This window comes from Phytophthora cinnamomi (genome assembly GCF_018691715.1).
Source record: "Phytophthora cinnamomi strain GKB4 chromosome Unknown Contig32, whole genome shotgun sequence".
NCBI lineage: Eukaryota > Oomycota > Peronosporomycetes > Peronosporales > Peronosporaceae > Phytophthora > Phytophthora cinnamomi.
In genome coordinates this window covers 111427-132305 of record NW_027150965.1, presented here as the reverse complement: position 1 = coordinate 132305, position 20879 = coordinate 111427, and the positions used below count along the sequence as shown (strand labels likewise).

The window sequence follows — 20879 nt, the reverse complement described above, 5'->3', positions numbered from 1 at the left end:
CTTTGGCACTGGTATCGGCATCAGTAGTCCTTTTTTCTTCTGGCAGCTGGACTTCTATCGTGCACAAGTCTCACATGTGCGAACGTATTCCCTTACGTCGCGGTCCATTGTCGACCAGTAGTACCATTGCGCTGCTTTCAGGTACGTACGTTGACTTCCAGGATGCGCGGACGTCTTTCCATCATGAAATTCGGTCATGACATTTGTACGAAGCTCTTTTACCTTCGGCACACAAAGTCGGTAGACAGTTTCGCCTTTCTTTTGTTTGAAAAACAGAGCCCATTGTGCTTGACGAACTTCTCCTTTCCTGCTCCATTAGACCACTGTTGCTTGAAAGCAGGGTCTGATTCGTATCCTTCCTGAAACGCTCTTTTCGTCTCAGGGGCCAAGTGCGGACTTACAAAATGATAGTCGACGCTGTTGACTTGCTGCTGTGCTACGCCAATCGGGCGACCCTCCCCCCGTAAGTCGACATCGTCGAGTAACAGGTGAGTATCATCCGTTGACAAGTTGCGCAACACTGCAGACTTAATACGGTGGTCATGAACTGGTGCGGCATTCTTCGCGCATTCGTCGTCGCAGTCATGAACCGTATACGTCACATCCGGAAGAGGTGCTTCTTTCTCCTCTTCGTCTTCCAGTCCATCCGGTGGAGGCCGTGGGAGCGCATCCGCTACAACGTTCATCTTACCTCGCACATGATGCAAAGTAAACGTGTATTGCGAAAAGTGCGTCAAAAAGCGAGCCATCTTTGGTGACACTCGTGGGTGATACAACATCCACGAACACGCTGCGTTATCCGTGTAGACGTCGAATGGGCGTCCATGCAGATAGTGTCTCCACTTCTCCGTAGCCACTTTGATAGCTAGTAGCTCCTTCTCATGCGTAGGCCATCCACGCTCATGTTTATCCAACTTCTTCGAATAGAAGGCAATCGGATGATCTGCTCCGTCATACTTCTGTGACAGAACTCCACCAATACAATGTCCTGACGCGTCCGTCGTCACGATAAATCGCTCAAAGTCGTCAAATCCCTCAACGGACGAGCAATCTCGGCAAACCCACAGATAAATCTGCGATAATATCCTGCCAAACCCAAGAAACTCAACAACTCCTTTCGATTCGTCGGAGTCGGATACTTGGCTATCGCTTCCGTTTTACGCGGATCAACGCTTACTCCTGCCTGCGAGACAACATGTCCTACGAAAGCCACTTCGGACTGACCAAACGAACACTTTGCCATGTGCGCAAAAAGCTTCTCGCGACGCAGTACCATACAAACTGCACGCAGATGCTCCACATGCTCCTCCATACTCTTCGAGAAGACGCAGATGTCATCGAGATACACGACGACAAATTCGTACTTGTCGAACAACTTGTGCATGAGCCTGGACCATGTCCCTGGCATTCCAGCCACTCGCATGGGCGCTAGACACCACTGATACGTTTCCTTGTGTGTTCGAAACGCAGTGTACGGACGACTTGACTTCACCACCAGCATTGGATGATATCCCTGCGCAAGGTCGATCAACGTGTAGATGACACAACCAACCATCTTATCGAACAACTCCTCGATTAATGGCAACGGGATCTTGGCAACGACAGTCATGCTGTTGAGATAGCGGTAGTCGAACACCCAACGCAACGGAATCTTCAAATTGCCGCTACGCAACCATTCAGCCCTTTTCGGCATCTGACCTGTGACTGGATCCTTCTTCGGGATAGCGAAGATGTTCGAAACCCACGGCGAGTTCGACACTTCAATCCATCCTTACTTCAACTTGTCTTTGACAAATTCTTCAAAAGCATCCTGTTCCATCTTCGACATGCGGAACGGTGCACGAGAGCTTGGTTGAGCCCCCTTCTTCAACGTCACTTCAAAGTTGACTTCACGCATCGGAGGCAATCCGTCTGGTAATTGCTCCGGAAATACATCCTTGAACTCCTTACCGACTACGTTGAAGATCGGTTCTGGAATTCCTTCCACTTCGGGCGCAAGTTGTATCTTCACCCGAAACACCTGCTCATACTCGCCTTCCTTCAAGTTGTGCGAGAACAACGGTGCATCGACGTCGATGAATTGCATCCGGTCAGGTATGACAACCTCCTCCTTTTGCCAATCCACTTGAGGGTTGTAGTCCTTAAACCACGGTTTCCCCAAAATGACGTCGTGCGACTCCGGCAACTTCCATTCCACGAACTCGATTGCTGGAAAGAAGTACCCATCCATGCTCACTGGAGCTTCCACGTGTTTGACATCCGTCGCAGGTGTTAACGTGCCATCAAAGCGCTGAGCTTGAAGTCGTCTTGACAGAAGCACATTACTAGCCAAACCTGGCATAATCACGTTCGTGCTTGCACCCGTGTCCAACAGAATTCGGACATCTCTGCCATTGATGCGACCCTTCCTGATGAAAAGGTTACTCGTACGTTCGGAGTTCACTGCGTTCACCTTCATGGTCTCCGTTGTACTTGTTGGTTGCGATCCTTGCTGAACCAACTTCACTGGCTGCTTCTCATGCAACACAGCTTCCTGCTCTGGCGGCGATCCACACACACCAGACTCCAATTCCGGTTGCATCGCACGCAAACTCGGTTCTTCAACTGGCTGTTGTCCACACGAGCCAGCATCTTCCGTCATTTCTGACGCTGCAGTGACAGTCTCTTCCACTTGTACACGTGCCTTGTCCATGAATGCCTGTAACTCATCCGCTTGTTCCTGGATGTCAGCCACACTCATAGTCACGCGATCCATGACGACAGTAACCACCTGTTCGTCATCCTCGAGGACCATGTTCATCCTCGGCTTACGCTCTTGGTTACTGCCCGAGTTGTTGTACTTCGGCGCATTCCGCTTAGCCATTTGCGTCTGCTGCGGCTGTATCGGACATTGGCGACCCCGATGGGCGCTACTCCCGCACCGGAAACACAGGTTTCGGCGCATACATTCCTCCTTCGACGGTACCTTACGTTGTCGATCTCCGTCGGCACTGGTCCATCGTTGTTGCTCTTCGATCGTCTGTTGTCGTACGATCGGTACCTCGGTCTGTCGCGTGCTCCTTCCGAGCGTCCACGATGCGCGTGAGACCGGTCACAGTCGAGCGCTACGGTAATAGCGTCGGTCAACGTTGCACTCCTGCGATACTGGACTTCCTCCCGAATACTTGACGGCAGACCACGCAAGAAATACATGATCTTGTCCAGTTCGCTCATCTCCTTGACTTGAGTAATCAAGTGCCTGAACTTGCTGATATAATCGGGCAAGTCTCGACACTGACGCTCCTTCAAGTCATTCATCTGGTCACGAATACGTTCTTGCAGATCCGGAGGCACGAACTCTTCCTCCAGCTTCACAAAGAAGTCTTCCACACTCTTCACATCGTCCTTCTTGACGATGTACCACTGCGCGGCTCCATACTTCAGCGATCCCGCTAACACAGCCAAAATGCGTCCACTCAACTTACTATCCTTCCAGTCTATGCCCTTAGCTAAAACGTACTGCTTCACTTGCTCCCGGTATAGTTGGAACGATTCCTTGAGCGTCCCCCCGTAGCTGGGCATTTTTATCCCATCCAGCTTTAGTTGCGGCAGCTGCCTTGACTTGCGCAGCTCGTCGATCAATTCTGTCTGCTTCTCCATGGCCGCCAACATACTATGCATCAGTTGGGCCGGATCCGCCATCTTGAACACGCGAAAACTTCGTACTTTGTGTGTTCACCCTTGAAACTTGATACCGGTGGGAGCAATCTACTTTTAGGGGCACTGACTAAAAGAAAGTAGAAGACAAAACCTGTTAAAGAAAATAGCCTACGCTACTTCCTAAAATTGGCCGAGTTACGCGCTGTGGGAGGTCTTGGACTTCTTCGATGCCTTTGAAGAGGTCGATGCCGCGTGAGAGGTCGAGCGGCGACGGTTGTCGTCCTGGTCTTCGCTTCGCCAAAATTTTGCTGTGCCGGGCTACCAAGAACAAAAACTAACTGGCTTCGAGACTTATAGAGCTCGATTTATATGCGGTGCAGTCTTTTGAGAACAGTAGCTACTTGGTCAGGGGATTGCTAAGGAGGGCCCTCATCAGGAGGGCCCTCGTTACAACCAGGGCATTTGGGCAAACAGATGGCAGATAGTAACGCCTCAAAATGGGCAACACACAATACCAAACGTGCTGACCCACTTTGGCTGTTGAGGGTCAACCCCCGTCTAAGTGGATTGACCCGATTTCGTTGTTGAGGGTCAACCCCATCCGAGTGGATTAACCCGATTTCTTTGATTAGGGTCAACCGCACTATTGACCCAACTTCACTGTTGTGGGTCAGTGGTATATGCGTTTTGAGAGTCACGCATTAGCGAATGACCCGAATTAGTCTGTGTGAGTCAACTATACTGAATCGTCCGTTTTGACGTACATTTATAGCAACCGAATTTGCCAACAATTGGACCGTAGTGTCGGCTCTAGAGTTCGTCCGTTAGTGAATTGCCTCAGCTAGCACCTGCTTCGACCCCCCCCCCCCTTTATCCTCTCTACTTGAAAAAGCCTACACGATCTATCAAAGAGTTATCGATTGATACGAGATGCGACCACCTGGTTGGCAAAAAACCACGTTCTATCAAGGTGACAACCCTCGCAGCCACCAGGCTTTGTCAGCGTGTACAGGCAATTTACACGATCGGGAGTCGACTCATGTTGCGACACAATTGGATAATGAGCAGCTTTCGGAAATCTACTATGCGGCATCCGCTTTACAGCGCGATACAGGTGGAGATAATGTCGCTCGGAATGTTTCCGGGGAGTCGGAATCGTGGGTCGAACGTAGGGATGCCAGTGACGAACGCATGAATGACAGCAGCAATGAAGACATGAATTTAGGAAGTGACGATGCGAAATGTATCCGTGATGAGGATTCGTTATGTGATGATTTCGGTTTATCCAACTCTGAAAAAGAAATGTTGCTATTCGAGTATGACTTCCCTGATTGTAATTCGGATAATTCTTCTGAAGACTCAGACGAATTGGAGTGGGTAGATGACGAAATTTTCGCCCCTGTTTGCGCGCACTATCTCGACCAAGAGGAAAATCTGCAAGTCGTATTCAAGAGGAATTTTCATGTGGTTATGCGGGAACCGATGGCGGGAACGTTTTTGTTCCTACCAAATTATCTGGAGACGAGTTGTATGTAATTCAACCTCCACCAGAATATCTGTATGAAAACCATGACGAAGCTGAAAAAGCGGTTCATGAATGGACTTTGCGCCATGGATTTAACGTATCGCGGCGTCGGGTACGCTACCTGAACGGGTCAAAAACAGATTTTTGGGCAAGAAATTACGAATGTGATCGAGCTGGCAAGCCTAAGTGCACGCAACGCCTGATAGACTGTGAAAGAAAGCGGGATATGCGCGGATCTAAACGCAGTGGTTGCCCGATGCGCCTTAAAATTTGTGCGGTCTCTAAAACCAACGTTCTAGGCCCTTGGAAAATTGTTCACACTCGCCAAAGTGAGGTTCACAATCACCCCCCATCAGATGATATTAGGGTTCATGCAGCTCATCGACGCCGGGCGGCGGGCAGACTTGCCCTCGCTCCGGCTGACAATATGCACGAGTTTATTGACAGCCAATCGGCTGCTGGAATACCAGTGGCGAAAATTCGAGCGTCTATTTTACATAATGATCCGGAGTCTTTAGTCCTCCCAAAGGACATCAGTAATTCCAAGCTCAAAACCCGCCATATAGCTATGGCGACCAAGACACCGATGGAGGTTAAGTTCGCGTTACTAGAAACCCACAAGTTTTTCTACCGATTTGAAGTGGACCCTGTATCTAACGAATTGTCGTATCTACTGTGGGCACATCCAGAAACTTTACGTCTTTATGTTACTCATTGCGATGTATTAATTATGGACGGCACGTTCAAGACGAACAAGTACGATCTTCCGCTTGTGAACGTCATATCTATGACAGGTATGAACACAGTTCTTCCAGTAGCACAGTGTTTTCTCCCTGGACAGAAAGAGATAAATTTCAGTTGGTTTCTCAAGACACTTCGGGCGATGTTAGAAGAGCAAGGAATTCCGCTTCCTACTGTAATTTTTACAGACCGTGAACTTGCATGTATGAATGCTCTCGCAATTTTTTTCTCCTCCGTTCCCTCGATGATTTGTAGGTGGCACTTTAACCAGAATGTACTAGCGAAAACACGGAGCGTGTTGGGACAGGTCGCTGTATCCAATCCGCTCCCTGGGCAGGATAAATATGAGAATACCTGGGAGACTCAAGTTTTCATGGAATTCTTCTACAAGACTGTGGACTCTAAAACGGAACAAGATTTTGAACTTCATCGCGCGCATCTGCATTTACTGTCTCCGGTGATTGCTTCGTATTTGGACGAACATTGGTGGAAATATAAAACAAAACTCGTCCGTTGTTGGACGAATCGATATCGTCACTATGGATATCGAGATACGTCAGCAGTGGAAGGAACGCATGCACAATGTAAACGTTGGCTGCACGACTGTAATGGTGACATGTACTCGGTGTTTAAGCGGCTGTTGCCCTGGTGGGTTTCGTGTGCAAGTGCGGTTACTGAACGCGCTGCGCGTGATGCTACAATATTACCATACCGGCTTCAACACGACAAATACACACAGGTGGCTCGCGTAATTACAGTTTGGGCCCTTCGTGCTACAGACGATCTTTGGAAAGAAGCCATGGACGTCATTGCCGGGGCTAAACCGACCCGACCTTGTTCCGGAAATTTCCGAACTGTCAATGGGAGGCCCTGTGTTCATGAAATTATCGCTATCATCAAATCTAATGGGGAATTGAAGTTATTGCCTAGTCATTTTGACGCACATTGGTGGATTTATCGCGATCGTATCCATAGTTGGCGTCCTAGAATCCGCGAGCCGGCAAGTTTACGTAAAACGCGTCGTGTTGCTCGCTCTCATAAGTCTAACCATGGTGCCACTGGGACTGCACGACTCCCAACATTTGCTGAGCGAGTTGATCGCAACCACCCATCCACTAATTCTACGTTAGAGACACCCCACCAAGCAGTTGTGTACCAGATTGCAATGCCTCAAGAACATGTTGAGATGGACCAAGCTAGTACGTACCACTCAACTCATGCTCCCGCTAGATCCTGGGGGTATGCTAACAGAAAATCATACTAGTCTGTTTTAGATACTGCATACGTACATTCAAAAACACCACAAGTGCTAAAACGTTTTAGTTTTACTTTCATCTACCGCACAAGCTCGGATAGCCTAGTGTTATGCCGCTTCGTAGACACAGCGTGGATCTTCAATTTGACTGCATCATGTAATATATTGAAGTTGACCCAAATTGGTAAGACTGGGTTACTAGTTTAAAAAAAAAAAAATTGGCGTTCGTTCTTAAAGACACGGGCCTTAAAGTCGGTAGAATAGCATTTTAGAATAATGCGAAAGGAAATGGAATATATAATACACAAGGAACTAAACATGGAAGCTGTAGTGGGTCTAACTTGACTCACTACTTTAGCTTACACGTTGCGCAACGTGTATGAGGAAGCGTAAGTACTTAGTAATTACTTAGGTTAATTATATTTGAGTACACAAATATAAGTTAACTTTAGACAAGACTCCAAGTAGCTAGTTTAAGGTAAAATGAGAACTGTATTGTTTGTGAATTGATCTTCCTCTAAAATCTGCTAAAAACTGTTTATCATCTATGAAAGGGTTGGCAGCGGCTGGCTGTCAGAGCCCCGCTAATATGCATGTCTCTGATTGGTAGAAAGATGCTGCTTTCTACCAATAGGATCTTTTGGGTATGTGTGGACCACTCACTGTGGTGGTCCACTTCAATGTATCCATCGGTGTGTCTTACACCAATGTGAGGAAGTATCCAAAACGTTTAACAGATAACCTATCTGTTAAATTCACAAGTGGCTTGCAGCCACTTGTACGTGTAACCCCGTTACACCATCCCCCCCTTAAGGTTAGACGCGCGGGGTCCCCGCACGTCAATCTATTGGAATTGACCATTCGTCACTTCTCCGCGTTTGGAGAAGAAACCCGCGCTCATTCAACGATGAGCGCGCCTCAGAAGTCGGTGGGGAGTCATCTCTCCATCGACGACTACTTCGAACGCCAGAAGGCGAAGTACGGCGACGTCGTCGACTTCGACGACGACGATGAAGATATGGAGGGCGAGGAGGACTCGCCCTCAAAGCGTAAAGACTCAGTGTCGAGCGAATCGCTCGACCCTCACGCCAAGAACGTTCGCCCGCGTGAAGGGGACGAATCGGACGCTTCGAGTTCGAAGCGTTCGCGAACTGAGAGTGATACCCCACTCGCTTCAGCTGGGGCTCTCAGTACTCCGCGCGCTACATCTGCAGCGAGCGATCCGTAGATGCCGTCCGCGTCCGAGATCGCGGACCGATTTGGGAACTCGGTACCTCCGAATGAGGTGTAGCTGTACGTATGCAGCGCCATCAAAAATGACGCTGTGGCTGCCGAGCTGCACTTTGATGCGGAATCGCATCAAAGGCGCGATTACTACATCGGACTCTTTCATGAGCTCCGATGGTTTCAAAGCAAGAAGACCTCTTCTCGCAGCAAAGTGCCCGAATGGCAGGCACTTTGTCAAAGCTGGAATGCCTTTGTTGAGAACTTCAACAAGAGGCCGAGCGCTTACCGTGATCGGATTAAGCAAGCGCGTGATCGCTTCGAGACGTACTCGAAGCGTGGAAAGCTGGAGCAACTTCATGTTGCTGCTGAGGAGGCAAATGTGCCGTGCGCTGTGCCCGAGGGCTTTCAGTGCACGAAGTGCTTTCCAGGCGCGGTCCGCTTGAGCGACCGCGACCTGAACGGGTACACGTCGTTCCGTGTGCCCGAGAGTCTCAAGAGCTCCGTGCTAAGTTCTTAGCACGTGAGGGTTCGGGCGCTGGCGATGATCGCAGCGCTCGCTCTACTTCCGCTGTGCCAGCGCGTACTGCTCTTCGTACGCCCTCACCATTTCCGGAACGTCCTCCAGCAAGACGTTCCGCGGCTCTATGTATCTCGATGGGGAGGAAATCCTCTCCAACGAATACGAAAACGAGCCCCTTGAGGGTTCGTTTTCGGGATACTATGGTCAACAATCCGCTCAACAATCCAGCGGGTTGAGCCGCGGGCGTCACGGATCGGCGGTGGCGGGGTGGGAACACGCCCGGGTATGATCAGCCCCGGGCTGATCAGTATGCGCCTCTCCACGACCGGGTGACCGTCGTGGAGCGTCTTCAGGCGCTGAGTTCGCCGCCCTAAAACAGGAGCTGGCGAACCAGAAGGCCCAAGTCGCGGCGGTCTCGCAGACCGCCTCGAACATCCAGGTCGAGCTGGGGACCCAGATGAAGGGGTTGCTCCAGCGCGTCCGCGCGCTGGAGGAGAGGTTGCTCGTCGCCGAGGCCAAGTCCTCCGCTTCTGCCTCGGCTCCTGCCGAGGCTTCGGGTCAGCCGAGCTAGATGGCTCGTGCTGCCGGTATGGCTTCAGCCGTCCGACGTAAAAGGTCGGATGGAGGCGCATGCTAGACGGTATGTCTAGCGTGTATGCGTTGCCGTGCCGTGCCAACACAGTGAACGGCCCGATGAAGCGCGGAGCAAGCTTGCTTGCTCCGAAATCCGAAACTGCATGTCTAGGCAGGTTTTGTGTAGCTAACAAAACTAATGAACCAACTTTAAATTCATTTGTGTTGCCTCTGCCCGCATTATCTGCGTTCAGCTTCTGTTGATCAACAGAAGCTGCTATTGTGTCTTGGACAAACCGAATCACGGCTTGTCTTTTGGTGATGAAACTGATTGCATCCGAGCTGAAGTCATTCAGCTCGCTCTCCGCTAGAGGCCCGGCCTCTGCGTGGTTCTTGCGGTGTCTGCGCCCTGCGCAGACCGTGGTCGTTAAGCCATGTTGTTGGGGAGTCTGCGCCCTGCGCAGACTCATGTGGTTTGTTCATTGTTGCAGCTGACACTGTGCAAGTGTCAGCGGTTTCTGCGGCTGCTGTATTGCAGCCGTAGATCCCCCCCCCACTTAAGTGGGAGCCATCACTCTGAGTAAACTCGGTAGACGTGGATGCCGCATGGCATTCACGTAGAACGGTGTATGCCCCGTTGAGGCATGCACCGAGTCGTTGATGGCGAATTCTGCCATCGACAAACACTCGCTCCAGTATTGGAACGAGTGAGCGTAGCTCTTCAAGATGTCGACGAGCACGCGATTCACGCGCTCGGTTTGGCCGTCCGTCTGCGGATGGTTCGCAGTCGACATTGGAAAGCTGGCTCCCAAGAAGTGCAAACACTTCTTGCCACAGGTGCGCTGTGAAGCGCGGGTCTCTGTCCGACACGATGTCGGACGGCATGCCATGGTGTTTGAACACCATGTCGACGAGCAGACGGGCTGTCTGCTTCGCGGTCACCTCTGCTGGCACCGCAGCAAGATGTACCATCTTGCTGAAACGGTCTACAAAGACCACAACACCGGTGTTCCCTCCGCTGTCCGGGGAAGACCAAAGATGAAGTCCAATGACATGGACTTCCAACACTCGACGGAGTCGGTAGTGATTAATGGAGCCTGCGCAAACGGCGCAGGCTTTACGCGTTGGCACACCTCGCAAGCACGGACGTACTTGCGCACCCACTTGTACTGGTGGTGCCAGTAGAAGTCACGCGTGAGAAGGACGTATGTCTTCTCACGTCCGAGATGTCCCGCAGACGGGGCATCATGATACTCGTACATGATCCTGAGTCGCAGGTCATGGTCATTTGGCACGACAACGCGATCCGCGTTGTCGTCGACTGCATTGTAAAGCAGTAGTCCGTCGTGCACACGAAAGCGGTGTGCACGCGCTCGAAGGTGCTTGGGCAGCTTCTGACGGGACTTGTCAGAAGGTGCTGTGCCATAGGCCAGCAAGAGCTTCGCGTCCGCGTCGTGCGCGTACGCGGCCTTCACATCATCCAACAGAGATGATGTGGGTTTGCTCGATCGCATGGCGTCAATGGCATTGACGTCAACAGCTTCTGCATAGTCCGGCCGACGTGATAACGCGTCGGCCACCACGTTCAATCTTCCGGGTTTGTATTCGACCCGGAAGTTATACTCCGCAAAGAATGAGAGCCATCTCGCCATTCTTTGTGAAATGTGTGGCGACTTCACTGCGGTACGCAGTGAAGCATGGTCGGTGTAGACCACAAATGGTCTACTCCCAAGCAAATACACTCGGAACTTTGCGAGTGCGTACTTCATGGCAAGGAGTTCCTTGTCATGCACCGGATAGTTGCGCTCAGCTGGCTTCAGCTGACGCGATTGGTAGACGACACGATCACGGCCCTCGTGATCGTGCTGCTAACGCGCATCTGATCGCGAAGTCGGATGCGTCACACACTACGTAAAATGGGCGATCTTGGTCAGCCACTGCCAAGATCGGCGCCTCAGTCAAGCCCCGCTTGACTGCATCGAATGCCTTTGGCAATCGGGTGTCCAATTCCACACAGCTTCTTTCTTAAGAAGCTGTGACAGCGGGCGGATCTTGCCCGCATAGTCCTCCACGTACTTGCACAAGTACGTGGCCAAGGAACTGCCTCAGTTCCTTGACACTTGAAGGCGTTGGCCATTCGTTAATCACTCTGACCTTTTCTGGGTCAGGGCGGACACCATTCTTCCCTACGAGACACCCGAGGACGGGTATCTCGCTCGCCCCGAAGATACACTTCTTCAGGTTCGCGTAGAGCTTATGCTTTCGCATAAGCTCAAGTAGCTGTCGGAGATGCACCCTGTGCATCTCTACGTCGGTCTTCCCGTCCACAGCCCGGCTGTGGATGAATACATCATCGAAGTAGCTCGGTGCGAAGTCGCGCACCGAGCGCAACAAGTGCGTCACGCACCTGTTGAAAGTCGCAGGGCATTTTAAGCCCCTGTGGCATTACTAGCCATTCCCAGAGCATGCCGCTTGGCGTGCTCACTGCCGTGAGAGGGTATCGCTCTCACGCATTAGGATTTGATAAAATCCATCTCGCAAGTCGAGAGCACTGTAAACGGTGCTCCCGGCCATCGAATCGATGATAACATCTTTTCGTGGTATCGGCGTCTGCGCCGGTACCGTCGCATCGTTCAGCTTGTTGTAGGCATGAACGATGCGCCATCCGCCCTGTGGCTTCTTGACACAGAACGTCGGAGCACTGTGCGGGGACTTTGATTCCCGCACTTGTCCTGTTTTACGACGACTTTCAAAGAAGTCGTCGATCGCTTTCACTTGTTCTCGCGGCAGTGGCCACTGCCGCGTGACACAGTACTTCGTGCCCGGCACGAGATCAATCTCGTGCTGAATGCCCTTATCCTGCGGAAGCTCCGCAGGAATGTCTTCCGGGAGTACGTCTTTGTACTCCCTCAACAATTCGTAATAGGGACTCGACTTCAGCGAGTCCCAACCTTGTTCCTCGAAGCGCTCTCGCTTCGTCTTCGCACTGAGAGTGTCTTCACTCAGTGGTACTTCCCATGAAGAGCTGTCTCAGCTCTTCGCTCTCGCTCGTCGTTCTTTCGCTGTCCGAAAGAACGCAGACTTGCTCGATGCGTCCATCGTGCAAGTCGTGCGTGAAGCGCTTCCAGCTCATGGCTGGAAGCGAAGTCAACTCCGACGCCGTCGTCGGAGGACTAGCGAGTTCCATGTCACGATACTGGAATCCAGTATCGGTGCGCGTCAAGACGCTTAGCGTCTTGACATTCGGCGTCACCGCCGCAGTCTGCCCAGCAGACTGTTTTGTTGCGTCTCGGTCCCGGACCGAGACTTGCGCAGCGTTTTCCGCTTGCGCCGTCTTCTTGTTGTGCGGAGCCCGGCTCCGCACAGTTGTTCTTCTTGTCCAGGCCCGGCCGTGGACAGTCGTTCGCCGGCGGACCCTGTCCGCGGGCGCGCGGTATCAAGCCCGGCTTGACCGCATTTTCCTTCGTGCAGCCCGGCTGCACGGTAATGTCCTTCGCCGGCAGACCCTGTCTGCGGGCGCGCGATATCAAGCCCGGCTTGATCGCATGGCGCTTCGTCGTGCAGCCCGGCTGCACGACAGCATGTAATTGCGTCAGTGCGGTACGTTTGCAACCGTCCGCACTGTTTGCAGCGTCAACTCCGGAGTTGACACGCCTTCGTCACCTCGACGCCATTCATTGGCGGAGCCCCTCATGACCGAGGGTGCGTCGGCTCCCGGAGCCGACGCGTCGTCGTCGACCTGACCGCTTCGGGTCAGGGACTGTCCCTACACGCTTGAACGTGGGTGTTGGTTCCCGGAACCAACACATCTTTTTCTTCCGACGTCGGCAGCATTGCCGACGTGGGTCTCACTTGTGCGCGCCCTCGCGCACTTCCTGGGCACTCCGGGACAGCAGCATGAAGCGCTGTCTCGACTGGTGAGCCGCGCGCACCTGCTGGTGCGCGCGCTGCGGTAACAGGGCCATCGCTCTCTGTTCCGCTGTCGCGTCCGAAGCGCACGAGCGTGCGCTTCTTCCAGTTTCATGCCGTGCAAGCCACGGCATGCCCATAACAACGTCGAACTTATCGTCCAGGTCCAGGACGATAAAGTGTTCGACAAACACCCGTTGTTTGTACGAGAAGCGCACGTTCACGACGCGCTTCTCGGTCTTTACGATGGCACCTGTTGCCAGTCGTACCTCCAGAAGACTTCGAGGTGTATCTACCTCCTCGAAGTCAAGTCTCGGCAGGCTCCGTAGTCGAACAAAGTTGTTCGACGCGCCTGAATCCACCAAAGCTCGAAGAGAGTCACTCGCTCTCTTCGAGTAAACCTCAAGATGACTAGGTTTGGCCTGTCATCTTGTTTCTTGCAGTGAGCTGGTCTCACTGGGGCTGCAGTCTCAGTGTCGCGTGCCCGATGTCGGCACGCGCGACTGTATTACCAGTAGGGCGCCCCGCGCCTACTGGATGTTCACGTTTTTGTTTGTTCGCGGCGATGCCTAGCATCGCCACGACGGCCACCTCCAGGGGCATGGGAGCTGTGCACTCCCGTGCAGTGACCGATCCTTCCGCAACGGAAGCATCGCACATTATTTCCGTGCTGCTGGTGACCAGCAGCCGTTGCATTCGAGAGGTCCATTGGTTCCGGACCTCCCGTGCTCACTACCGGGCGCGGTTGCGACCTCGGCACGCTCGCATGCAGTTTAGCCTGCCGCAGGCTAAACTCTTCTTGCATTGCGAGAGTAATCGCAGCTTCGAGAGTACTCGGGTACTCTCGGAAGAGATAGGTCTTCACAGGCCCATCTCTCAGTCCTTCATGAACGTGACGACTTTAGTCGCCTCGTCTATCGGGTTGGTCACGATGTTCGAGACCAAGTACCGTGCACGCTGCGCGTAAGCGTGGACGTCATGCTTACCCTGCTGCAGGTCGAGGAATTCCGTCCTCGACCGGAATTCATTTGCGGGGCTCAAACGCTTGTCTGAGCTCCTCTTTGAATACTTCGTACGTGCTAAAGCACGTAGGAACTGAGAGTCGGCGTCCGTACGCCCAACCCTCGCTCGTCCGCCAAGACATGACATGGCGAACGCAACCTTTGACAACGGGTCGACGGTACGTCGAGCCGCAATGGCTGTGTCGAGTTCGACAAGCCATCGGAGGAGAGGCTCGGCCCCTCTTCCTACATAATTGCTCACGCTCAATTTTAATGATTGAGCACGCGGTGTCGTCCCCGACGACGCCGTTGTTGAGGAAGCAGCATCGCGCTGCTCCTTCATGATGAATCCCAGAGCAACACCATGTTGCTCTGTCGGCGATAGCGTACGCAACATTGTAGCTATCGCCGCCTCCCCAATGACTGTTGACAGTCGTTGGAGGGCCTCCACTCTGGATCCGACAGGTGGGGCAGTCCGCGCGTGCAACATGAGTTGCAGGCGTATTGGAGCTCTCCATGGGCACCTCCGTGCTCATGTGGTTCTCGGCTCCGCGTTCGTACACCTCGTACGAACGTCAAGTAGTCGGTCGTTGGACGGACTACAAAGTGCTACCAGGTGTAGTGGGTCTAACTTGACTCACTACTTTAGCTTACACGTTGCGCAACGTGTATGAGGAAGCGTAAGTACTTAGTAATTACTTAGGTTAATTATATTTGAGTACACAAATATAAGTTAACTTTAGACAAGACTCCAAGTAGCTAGTTTAAGGTAAAATGAGAACTGTATTGTTTGTGAATTGATCTTCCTCTAAAATCTGCTAAAAACTGTTTATCATCTATGAAAGGGTTGGCAGCGGCTGGCTGTCAGAGCCCCGCTAATATGCATGTCTCTGATTGGTAGAAAGATGCTGCTTTCTACCAATAGGATCTTTTGGGTATGTGTGGACCACTCACTGTGGTGGTCCACTTCAATGTATCCATCGGTGTGTCTTACACCAATGTGAGGAAGTATCCAAAACGTTTAACAGATAACCTATCTGTTAAATTCACAAGTGGCTTGCAGCCACTTGTACGTGTAACCCCGTTACAGAAGCTTAGAAGGTTGAGTCAAACTTGAATTAAACATATCACGAAAAGTTATAGAAGTTTAAAATTTGTTTTATACAACGTTTGAATCATATTGGAAATAGTGATAATTTACTGGGAGTTCGCTCTAACGGACAAGGACAATAACGCTAGTAAAATAAAATTTTACAATAATCAATAAAATGAAAACATGTTACCTAGGAAAATAATATCCAAAAAACCTTTCATGAAAACTCAGATAAGTATATGATCCGTTAAATTTATCAGAATAGAGTTACAGAATAATCCGAAAGAAAACAGAAAATATATTGTTAAGAAAATATAACACTAAGGAAAGCAAAGATTTTTTTTTCTAAAGCCGCACGTACGAATGGTGCACACGACAATGTGATCTCAACGTCTCCTTATGTTCAAATGTTTTCTTGCAAATACGACAGAAAAATTGGGTGCAACCCCGCTCGTGTTCTCGACGGGCAGCCTTCGTGTCGAAAGTTGCAACCGAACATGTACGGCACTGGTACATGTGGAATCGGCAAAGCTGCGTCATGTTGTAGCGGTAGCTAACTCCAGGTAAATCAACATCTAAATAGCAGTGTAGCCTGATGTTGATGCAGTCGTAGGATACACCACAGTGAGCGAGATCGCCACGACAAATTACCAAATCACCTTTCTCGAGAGAAATAATTTTTTCATTGTCTTTCAGGGGCCTGCGATTATCCACCCGTAAGTTGCCAGTCTAGTTCCGTCCTGTAAAGCAATTAAAACAAACGCAGGTAATTCTTCCTCATCAGCATCCACAGTTTCGCTGTTGAGAAAGTCCCTGTGAACTTGCTGTTGTGGGCCACCTGGAAAAGATTTCAGGAACACCCACGAGCCGGTTCGGATGATCCAGTGCTCGTTGTATGCGGCCGCATAATTCTTCACAGCGACTGGCGAAAGTGGGCTGTCGGATTGATCCCATGCAGGGACATACGCCTGCAATCGGAACTCGTCTTAGGTTGTTCCAATGCTGAAAACGGTGGCCCACTTCTCGATATCGTTAGCCTTGAGTCGAATAGCAGCCGCTTGTTCATGCGTGATCGCCTTCTTGATAACCTGGAATCCATCTTCGTAGAGTTTCATAGTGTGTGTGCGGGAAGACTGAACGATTTTCGACATGATGTCCTCTATTAAACAGCGAAGGTTGCTTCTTCCTACGTGCTGACTTGAACCTCGCATCTTATGTACTTTCCTAAGAACGAGAGACGAGTTAGAAGCTAAGAGCTAATGATAGTAACGTATATTGAAACAGAGTAGGAGTCTTACTGTGTTTCCAAGCCGTAGCCACGCCAAGAACGCTCGTGACCCGAATCAGCGAAAGTGGGTCAGTGTATTTGAGTTTGCGTGTTGCCCATTTTGGGGCGTTACTATCTGCCATCTGCTTGCCCAAATGCCCTGGTTGTAACGAGGGCCCTCCTGATGAGGGCCCTCCTTAGCAATCCCCCTTGGTCAAATGGGCTGTCACCGGGGCCAGATGCAAAACAAATTTGCACCACGGCTGCCCTCCAGTTATTTCCCGCGGTCAGCGTACAATAGTAGGTTGCCCTATTAATGTACCAAAGTCTCCCCAACAGCTGGGTTGGTCACGCTGACGTGACACTTACACCTCAAGCTGAAAAAGCCTCCCCTTGAGTGCCGTGCAGCAGCGAGCCTTCCCCCCGCAAGTGCTACCAGATGTCGCGTTGGGCCCGAAGAGTGTTTGTCGTTGAAGTGGGTGCGTGTTGTTGGTCCTGTCGAGAAGCGCGGTAGTTGTGGTCGATCTGCGGGGTAGACGGTTTATTTAATACTGAATTGCTACTGCTAGCCTAACATGCATGCCTCGCTGTGCTCCTACGCGAGCACAGGGTTTATCTGCGTATTTCTGGGGTTTTCCTGACTATGTGCTACCCTGCGTCTTTTTGTTTTCTTTTCATTTCTTTTCTACTAAATGCATGTTCCATGTTTCTTTTTCATGCTTTTCCTACAAAATGCATGTTCACTGTGACGGCTGACCCTCTCGGGTAGCTGCCACAGGAACTTCAAGCCACTGGCCGCGAGCAAGCAAGCCAGAGCCTTTGCGCCGCATCGCTCTGGCTTACTTGCTCAGCAGGCCAGAGGTGGGCCTGACAGTCGTCGTCCTTGCAACCCTTGTTCTTGCTGTAGTCGTCCTTCTGTAGGCGTAGTCCGAGTACTCGCTGATCTTGGCGTCTTCCAGTCGGTGACAGTAGTGGCGCGAGCGCTGCTTGTCGTGGCGGTGCTTCTTCCGGTCATCGCTATCGCGGTCATGATCGTGGTCGTGGTGGCGAGGGTGGTGTCCGTAGTCCTGCACCTCGAGTCGAAGTTCCTGCCTCAACGTTGGGCGTACGCCCTCTCCTTCGAGCTGGATGTCCGCCGTCTTAGTCACCCGCACGATGACCTTTTGTACTGCCATGTAGCCCTCGTTGCCGAACAGCGCCTTCTTCACGGCAGTGTCGTGATGTACAAGACCTGCACTTGCGTGGCGCCACGCGCGTTGACCTGCAGCCACACCTTGCTTTCGTCGCGTGTGAGGATGGCCACGGACACGGCCGCGCTCTTCATGAGCAGCTTGTCCATGACGGGGCGAACTTGGTGTTGCCGACATGGCCGCAGCTCGCTGTCCAAACCCAAACTTCCTGCCGAGGTCGTTGAAGTTGCTGGGTCGACATCATTCAGGCTGATGCAGCCGGAAGGCTGCGCCAAGTCGAGTTACGATCACGCAATTAATCCGTTGGGAATTCCCCCCTCCCCCTCATTCTTCGGGTGTTCCCCAGTATAAAACAGGGTTAGCCATGAATACCACAGCATCACGAAAAGTACTCACTCACATTCGGCGAGGGTTGACTGCGAAGTGTGACCGAAACCCGGCCAATCCCGAAATGAAGTCTGTGCGGACTCGCGCGTCAGTCCATCGTTACCAACGTATACCGGTATAAATACTGCCGCGTGACCACTGTACTGCAATTTCCCCCGCTAACGATAGTTCTTCGAACTACGAATAAGTCGTCTCCATTCCTTCGGGTCTTGCGTAATAGGTAAAGATCAGCAGTTCGTCGAAGTCGGTAGTTGTCGGGAAGGGTTCGGAGGTCAGCATCGAGGACCACAGGGAGCGTGGTGCGTTGACGGCCGCGGAACCTAAGGCTTTGGCTTGGCGCGAAGTAAGCTTCCATGGAGCGGTAGGCGGGTAAGTCTGGTGTCCTTGAGGCTCTACAATTACTACGTGCTCCGTATCTTGCTGTACGACTGCGGCACTTAGGCGTTAACCGGGCTAATAGGTTTTCATCGCCGACATGTCCGTAAAGTTGTGGGCGTAACATACCCCGACACCATCTCTAACGACGACCTCTACGAGCGCAAAGGAACGGAGCCGCTCCGATACAGTCTTCTCAAGCGCCGCTGGACACTGCTTGGGCAAATTCTTCGACTCTCGACAACCGCGTGGCTTCCGAGGTCAACGATGGCCGGATCCAAACCTTCCACATACGGTGAAGAGCTGCCGTGGCGAAGCTCTTCCGCCGCGAAACATCCTCTGCGTCGCCCGAGAGAGAGCCCAGTTTGCGCGTGTTGCGCCAGGATTCTTCTTTGGCGCGGTCGGTGCGGTTTGTGGAGGCATGTAGAGCTCGGTGTACAGTAGCGTGTTCTGTTGCCAAGTTGCTTGAGTCCTACAAGTCGAATTGAAGACTGATTGATTGATTGAAGTTACTCCTGGCATCACCTAGCAGCTAGGCTACTCATGCAGCGCCTTGAATGCACGATACGTACCCACGGCGTGGGTTCTGTTGAACCCAGAACGAAACTTAGAAGATGTTAACCTATGCGCCAGGGAGGACAGGCGCTGGTGTCGATAGGGCACAAAAGGAGTTCTCATGCCAGGATGTCAGTGATGTTAAATCAATACGGAAAATGCGCCTGATGTTAACTCGGTACTCACTCGACCCAGTGTCGAGGAGCACGTTTCCATTGTCGTAGACTTGCTTTACGACGAAGGGTCCTTTTGAGACTGGTTCGGCTTTCTTTCGCTCTCGTGCAGGAACCCGGAGCATGACATGATCACCAACACGATAGAAGTGTCGTAGTCGCCGCATATTTTTACGGTCGTTCTCCTGCAGGATCGCCATGAATCGTTGCTTCGACAAGAAATTCCAGCTGGCAAAATGCAACTCCCGCGTGATCATGCCTTCGACAAACGAGGAATTTCCATAATCCAGTAGAAAAGTACTGAATCGTGCCCGACGAGATTAGGTGTATCCAAACTGGAGTAGTTACCAGGTAAGTGCGCATGCTGCCATCATTCGCACTTAAGACCGTGTTCGACGATACTTCCATTTCGCAAAATCGTGATTTTCCCGGCTCCGCTCGACAGGAAAAGTAGTATCATGCCGAGCAACGTATCACTTCAGCGGTGGTCGTGTTCGAACCAAATCACATTATACGGAGGGTTTGCTTAGGGTCGTGCTTTCGTGACTAATAAGTCTTCACTTGTTTTTTCGGCCCTAGAGGGTGCTTCAGTTCCTACACGACTAGCTGTTGGAGCTTCCACTGCAGCGGGTGTGAAGGCACCGCTGTACGATATGTAAAATTTCGTGTCAACTGCAAGCTTCGGCACGCCAACTAACACTTATTACTTGTGTCTTACGTAAGTTAGAGCGTCTCCACCGTGTGACAGCAAAATATAAAATTTATATTATTTATATTATTTATATGTAATATAATCATGTAATGCTCTGTTGTTACCAGAACCAGATAGTTGCAACCTCACCGCACAAATAGCAAATAGCGCCTCTTCAACGCCCGCGTCCAGAGCCAAGATGAAGCCCAGTGACGAGGAGGTGGAGGAGTGTGGCACCAGCGACGATGATGAGGTCAGGTGCGAATGCTTTATTCTGCTCCAAGCACCATCTTATTGTGCACTCTACGTTCACAGGCTTTCATGAACTTGCTGCTTGCCCACGCGAGATAGCGTTCTAGCAATCAGCGCGACCTGGAGCTGCGCTTCATGGCGCTGGCGACCCAGCCTCGATCTCGAGTTCGAGATCGAGGCTGGGACTGGACTAGCAGGCAGCGCACGTGCGTCAAGCTGCAGGAGTTTCAGCAGTCAAAGGACGAGCGCGCGTAGTTTGACTGGACCGTCCATGTGTTGGAGGACGACATCGGATACATCAACGGCATGGACAGCCGACCTGTGGACGGTATCGTTAGAATTTTTATTTAATTCAGTCCGTAGAAGGTAGGATACAGAGAATTAATGTGGGAGTCAGCAAGTCACATCCCCACACGGCTCAAAATGTAGTTTGAACACGATAGGTAGTGGGCCTACTTTGGCTCACTACTTTAGCTTACACGTCGCGCTACGTGTATGAGGAAGCG

At 51.5% G+C, this 20879-nt stretch overlaps 1 protein-coding gene across 1 annotated transcript; it reads left to right on the top strand.

The window, feature by feature from the left end:
- Nucleotides 1-20320: 20320 nt before the first annotated feature.
- Nucleotides 20321-20628, top strand: IUM83_18514 (Macro domain-containing protein; the record flags this gene model as incomplete). Its single annotated transcript, XM_067943520.1, has 2 exons — nucleotides 20321-20374; nucleotides 20473-20628. 2 exons carry the CDS (start codon nucleotides 20321-20323, stop codon nucleotides 20626-20628), a joined length of 210 nt encoding a protein of 69 aa, XP_067792925.1.
- Between the last annotated feature and the right edge of the window lie 251 nt (nucleotides 20629-20879).